At 36.7% G+C, this 7,116-nt stretch overlaps 1 protein-coding gene across 1 annotated transcript in view; it reads left to right on the forward strand.

Moving 5' to 3' along the window:
• Positions 1-3,750, forward strand: part of ZSWIM2 (zinc finger, SWIM-type containing 2) — a 21,268-nt gene extending 17,518 nt beyond the window's left edge. Inside the window, exons 8-9 of the mRNA XM_010859730.1 lie at positions 1,999-2,152; positions 2,941-3,750. Coding sequence (XP_010858032.1) covers positions 1,999-2,152; positions 2,941-3,750 — 964 coding nt within the window. The remainder of the gene's footprint in view (positions 1-1,998; positions 2,153-2,940) is intronic.
• Positions 3,751-7,116: the final 3,366 nt, after the last annotated feature.

The following is a 7,116-nucleotide window of genomic DNA, read 5'->3' on the forward strand; positions in this document are numbered from 1 at the left end:
CCAAGGAGTAAGCGTCTTAATTTCATGGCTACAGTCACCATCTGCAGTGATTTTGGAGCCCAAAAAAATAAAGTCTGACACTGTTTCCACTGTTTCCCCATCTATTTCCCATGAAGTGATGGGACCAGATGCCATGATCTTAGTTTTCTGAATGTTGAGCTTTAAGCCAACTTTTTCACTCTCCACTTTCACTTTCATCAAGAGGCTTTTTAGTTCCACCTGAAATAATAGAAACACATAGTTTTTTTTTTTAGTTGATAATTAAGTGACCTTGGTAAAGGCAATTTTTGTAGTTTATCTGCAGAGTTAATGAGAAGTATATCTATAGAGTAATGAAAAGTATAAAGTTTTCTAAGAATATATTTTAACTTTATTCTGAATAACCATTGAATAACAAGAATGCATCTAACCTTTAATCCAAGCTTTTGTTTTTAAATATTTATCTGTTTTATCAGCTGCTTGCAGCATCAAATTTACATTGCATAATCTAAATTATGTTTGTTGGTACTTTGGATACAAAAATGGGGTTGGTATCTTTACAGTACATTTACATGGTCTAACAGTACTGAAGTAGTAAGCATATGCCCCATGTGAAATGTTTCTTCATAGACTATGACCTACCAATTTATCATAGTAGCCTGAAATATTTAATATGGCCTACCATCCACCTTACTTCCTACCAGATGACAAAGTGAATTGGGTTGTATTTTTCTAAACACCAGCCTTTGTGTTAGCGCAGCTCATATATATGAAAGTATATAGTTTGCATCAAAATTCTGTTCTGGTTTCATTGATGTGAAAAAGCTCAACTCAAAAAATTCCAACTTAGTATTTTTGTTTGAAATGACTAAATTTTGTTCTTTATGAAGTTGATGTTGAAATTGGATCCATCTTGTTCAAGATCAAGACAATAGATTTTTTTTAACTTTACAATATTGTATTGGTTTTGCCATATATCGAAATGAATCTGCCACAGGCATACACGTGTTCCCCATCCTGAACACTCCTCCCTCCTCCCTCCCCATACCATCCCTCTGGGTCGTCCCAGTGCACCAGCCCCAAGCATCCAGTATTGTGCATCGAACCTGAACTGGCGACTCGTTCCATATATGATATTATACATATTTCAATACCATTCTCCCAAATCATCCCACCCTCGCCCTCTCCTACAGAGTCCAAAAGACTGTTCTATGCATCAGTGTCTCTTTTGCTGTCTCGTATACAGGGTTATTGTTACCATCTTTCTAAATTCCATATATATGCGTTAGTATACTGTATGGTGTTTTTCTTTCTTGCTTACTTCACTCTGTATAATAGGCTCCAGTTTCATCCACCTCATTAGAACTGATTCAAGTGTATTCTTTTTAATGGCTGAGTAATATTCCATTGTGTATATGTACCACAGCTTTCTTATCCATTCATCTGCTGATGGACATCTAGGTTGCTTCCATGTCCTGACTATTATAAACAGTGCTGCTATAAAACTCCTAGAGGAGAACATAGGCAAAACACTCTCCGACATACATCCCAGCAGGATCCTCTCGGACCCACCTCCCAGAATATTGGAAATAAAAGCAAAAATAAACAAATGGGACCTAATTAAACTTAAAAGCTTCTGCACAACAAAGGAAACTATAAGCAAGGTGAAAAGACAGCCTTCAGAATTGGAAAAAATAATAGCAAATGAAGCAACTGATAAACAACTAATCTCAAAAATATACAAGCAACTCCTACAGCTCAATTCCAGAAAAATAAATGACCCAATCAAAAAATGGGCCAAAGAACTAAATAGACATTTCTCCAAAGAAGACATACAGATGGCTAACAAAGACAATAGATTTTTAAGCTTTATAATGCATGAGACTTATTATCTTCAGTTCTAAAAAGTATTGGGTTCAGTTGCATTATTTATATGGAGGTTATTACCTGTACTATTGATTGCTTCCTGATCTATAATCACATATGACCATTCATCTCTCTCTGCTTATTCTCACTTAGCCAAATTTATACACCAAAACACGTGGTAAAGTCACTGCCCCTCTTTCTGATCACAAAGAACAGTAAACTGCTTGCTCCAGGATACCAGTGTCGACTTTGTTTGAAGGCATTTCGTCGTGGCCAACATACGAGACAGCTGCCGTGCACTCACAAGGTAGAAGTCACAGCATTTTAGTCTGACTTTCCCTGTAGGGCCAGTTTTCACAAATGGAATGGCAATTTAAGTCTCTCCTTATACTTTTTTAGTTGGATTATGAGCAGAGATGTTCAGATTGAACAGTGTGTGTAAAAAGGTAGAGCAGAGACTATTGAGAAGGCGGTCTGCCTCCCAAGGATGGATTCCTATGAATTAGGATTCATTTCTGTATATACTACTGAGGAAACATAAAATGACACTTCAAGTTAAATACTTTTGTCTACTTTGGTTAATGATAAAAAGAAAAAGCTTATAGAATATACTAACTTATGATTCTTCAGATGAAACAGAAATGCTTAATTTGACATAGTTTACTATTATTTCAATGGACTCACTGCAATCAAAGTTGCTGAATCACTATGTGGTGGTAACCAGGTTTTTTCTGAGATAAAGTTGTTTTAATAAACTTTTATGATTTATGATGTCTTACCATCATCATATAAGTTTTCAACACAAGTTGGCTTTGACATTTTTATTATTTAATAATATTCATTAGAAAGTAAGAGTGAAATGGTATCCATTGAGGGCTTTTCATTTTAATGTGGAAAATAGCAATCAGTCTATAACCAACTACATTTTTAAGAGAACTTCTTCAAAATATTTCCATAAAACATGATAAATTGTATTACCTTCCAAATTTATGAAAGTTTTAAAAGTAACACAGTAATGATATGGGAAAATGTATATGAATACTATACATTATAAATAAGATATTGTATCTCTCATTAGCATAACTTTTTTTTAAGTTTCATAGGAAATGTATTGACAGTTGGTTACTCTACAAGTGCAATTCGTGCCCTATTGATGGACAAGTTATATATAACCCTTTAATTTGGAATGATAGAGCGGTGAATGGACATGTACATCATTCTGTTTCAAACACAGATGTCACTCATCTGCCAAAACAGGAAGAATCAGAACTTTTTATTCCTGGTACTGGATTAGTCTTAAAACAAAACAAACCTGGAATTTTACCTATCTTACCTCAATGTAATTCTGAAAAATTGAATACTCCTCAGAGTCCAAATGATACTTATCAGAATATAACAATAGACAATCTATATTCTATCAAACTAGATGATTCAAATTCAAGAAAATCAATCTACGAATGTAAAATTAACCAACATTTCCCCAGCTATCTCCAAGATTTACCCACTGGATCCTTTGGAAAAACATCATCTCAAACACTTTTTCCTTCTATTGATCACAAGAATATAATACATCTAACTGAAAGGAAAAACCCATGTATAAATAAAAAACACCACACTAATCAAAGCCAGAAGATGAACAAAAGTTGTAAAGGAACTAACCACAAATCAAAGAAGATTCTTGGTAATAAAGTAAGAGAGGACAACACGAGATCAAATACTTTGCTTCCAGATTTAAGTCTTATTGTCAGTTGGGGTACAACAAAACTTAGTTTGTCTAAAAGGTATAATAATTGTATGGGGAAGATTAGACCAAAATGTAGTCATTTATCCAGAAGGCCTGTATCTCACCCTTTAAATACAAAAAGTCCTGAGCTATCTTTAATATTGGAAGGTGTTCATTTATAAAAATTAATTTCTTAAAATCAGAAAATATTTGAATATCACATGTAAAATTTTTGTAGAACGTAATAAATGCTATATACTCTTGACAAATAAATATAAAATTCTCTGCTATTATTTTGCCTACTTGTCTATAAATAATGGCCTATATATGTATACAAAATTCTCTGTTTTTATTTTGCCAATTGTTTATGAATAACAACCTAAGGAAATGGCCTCATTTCTTATAAGACTTAAAGCATCGATAAGTATGTTTCAAGGTCTTTTGAATTATAAATGATTTTTAGAAATTTTGTATATGACTTTACATTGATTAAATTAATTATTTTTAATTAAGGAAATAGATCTTCCTTGCATTGAGTTACTGTTTTCAAACATTGCATTTGATGACATGTAACATACAGGGATTCTTTCCAGTTATTTTTTACATTTTCTGAACTAATGATCACCACAACCCTATAGGAAAATCCAGATGGTGGTTTTCTTTTTTTATTTATTTTTTAATTGAAGGATAATTGCTTTACAATATTCAGTTGGTTTCTGCCAAACATCAACATGAATCAGCCATAGGAATATATGAATCAGCCTCCCTCTTGAACCTCCCTCAACTTCCCAATCCATCCCACCCCTCTGTTGTCACAGAGCCCCAGGTTGAGTTCCCTAAAACATAAGGAAAATCCCACTGGCTATCTGTTTCACATATGGTAATGTATATGTTTCCATGCTACTCTTTGCTCATCTTACCCTCTCCTTCCCACCCTGTGTCCAAAAGTCTGTTCTCTATGTCTGTCCTAAAAATTGGTTCATCAGTACCATCTTTCTCAGTTCGGTCACTCAGTCGTGTCTGACTCTTTGCGACCCCATGGACTGCAGCACGCCAGGCCTCCCTGTCCATCACCAACTCCTGGAGTTCACTCAGACTCATGTCCATCAAGTCGGTGATGACATCCAGCCATCTCATCCCCTGTCGTCCCCTTCTCCTCCTGCCCCCAGTCCTTCCCAGCATCAGGGTCTTTTCCAATGAGTCAACTCTTCGCATGGGGTGGCCAAAGTATTGGAGTTTCAGCTTCAACATCAGACCTTCCAGTGAACACCCAGGACTGATCTTCTTTAGGATGGACTGGTTGGATCTCCTTGCAGTCCAAAGGACTCTCAAGAGTCTTCTCCAGCACCACAGTTCAAAAGCCTCAATTCTAAAAACAAACAAACAAACAAACAAAAAAGCATCAATTCTTCAGTGCTCAGCTTTCTTCACAGTCCAACTCTCACATTAATACATGACCACTGGAAAAACCATAGCATGACTAGACAGACCTTTGTTGACAAAATAATGTCTCTGATTTTCAATATGCTATCGAGGTTGGTCATAACTTTCCTTCCAAGGAGTAAGTGTCTTTTAATTTCATGGCTGCAATCACCATCTGCAGTGATTTTGGAGCCCCCTCAAAAATAAAGTCTGACACTGTTTCCACGGTTTTCCCATCTATTTCCCATGAAGTGATGGGACCATATGCCATGAGCTTAGTTTTCTGAATGTTGAGCTTTAAGCCGACTTTTTCACTCTCCTCTTCCACTTTCATCAAGAGGCTTTTCAGTTCCTTTTCACTTTCTGCCATAAGGGTGCTGTCATCTGCATATCTGAGGGTACTGATATTCTCCCAACAATGTTGATTCCATCTTGTGCTTCTTCCAACCAGCGTTTCTCATAATGTACTCTGCATATAAGTTAAATAAGGAGGGTGACAATATACAGCCTTGACATACTCCTTTTCCTATTTGGAACCAGTCTGTTGTTCCATGCTCAGTTCTAACTGTTGCTTCCTGACCTGCATACAGGTTTCTCAAGAGGCAGGTCAGGTGGTCTGGTATTCCCATTTCTTGAAGAATTTTCCACAGTTTATTGTGATCCACACAGTCAAAGGCTTTGGCATAGTCAATAAAGCAGAAATAGATATTTTTTGGGAACTCTCTTGCCTTTTCTATGATCCAGTGGATGTTGGCAATTTGATCTCTGGTTCCTCTGCCTTTTCTAAACCCAGCTTGAACATTTGGAAGTTCACAGTTCACGTACTACTGAAGCTTGGCTTGGAGAATTTTGAGCATTACTTTACTAGCGTGTGAGATGAGTACAATTGTGCAGTAGTTTGAGCATTCTTTGACATTGCCTTTCTTTGGGATTGGAATGAAAACTGACCTTTTCCAGTCCTGTGGCCATTGCTGAGTTTTCCAAATTTGCTGGCATATTGAGTGCAGCACTTTCACAGCATCATCTTTCAGGATTTGACATAGCTCAACTGGAATTCCATCACCTCCACTACATTTGTTTGTAGTGATGCTTTCTAAGGCCCATTTGACTTCACATTACAGGATGTCTGGCTGAGAAGGGTGATCACACCATCATGGTTATCTGGGTTGTGAAGATCTTTTTTGTACAGTTCTTCTGTGTATTCTTGCCACCTCTTCTTAATATCTTCTCCTTCTGTTAAGTCCATTCCATTTCTGTCCTTTATTTGTTTTCCTCTTTCTGACTTACTTCACTCTGTATAATAGGCCATGTATAATAATTCATCTACCTCATTAGCACTGACTCAAATGCATTTCCTTTTGTTGCTGAGTACCATGAACAGTATGAAAAGGCAAAAAGATAGGACACTGAAAGATGAACTCCCCAGGTCGGTAGGTGCCCAATATGCTACTGGAGATGAGTGGAGAAATAACTCCAGAAAGAATGAAGGGATGGAGCCAAAGCAAAAACAACACCCATTTGTGGTTGTGACTGGTGATAGAAGCAAAGTCCGATGCTGTAAAGAGCAATATTGCATAGGAATCTGGAATGTTAGGTCCATGAATCAAAGCAAATTGGAAGTGCCAACGAGATGACAAGAGTGAACGTCAACATTTTAGGAATCAATGAACTAAAATGGACTGGAATGGGTGAATTTAACTCAGATGACCATTATATCCACTACTGTGGGCAGGAATCCCTTACAAGAAATGGAGTAGCCATCATGGTCAACAAAAGAGTCCGAAATGCAGTACTTGGATGCAATCTCAAAAATGACAGAATGAACTCTGTTCATTTCCAAGGAAAACCATTCAATATCGCATAATCCAAGTCTATGCCCCGACCAGTAATGCTGAAGAAGCTGAAGTTGAAAGGTTCTATGAAAACCTACAAGACCTTTTAGAACTAATATCCCAAAAAGATGTCCTTTTCATTATAGGGGACTGGAATGCAAAAGTAGGAAGTCAAGAAACACCCGGAGTAACAGGCAAATTTGGCCTTGGGGTACAGAATGAAGCAGGGCAAAGGCTAATAGAGTTTTGCCAAGAGAATGCACTGGTCATACCAAACACCCTCTTCCAACAACA

This window comes from Bison bison, unplaced genomic scaffold (assembly GCF_000754665.1).
Source record: "Bison bison bison isolate TAMUID 2011002044 unplaced genomic scaffold, Bison_UMD1.0 scf7180017864459, whole genome shotgun sequence".
Lineage (NCBI taxonomy): Eukaryota > Metazoa > Chordata > Mammalia > Artiodactyla > Bovidae > Bison > Bison bison.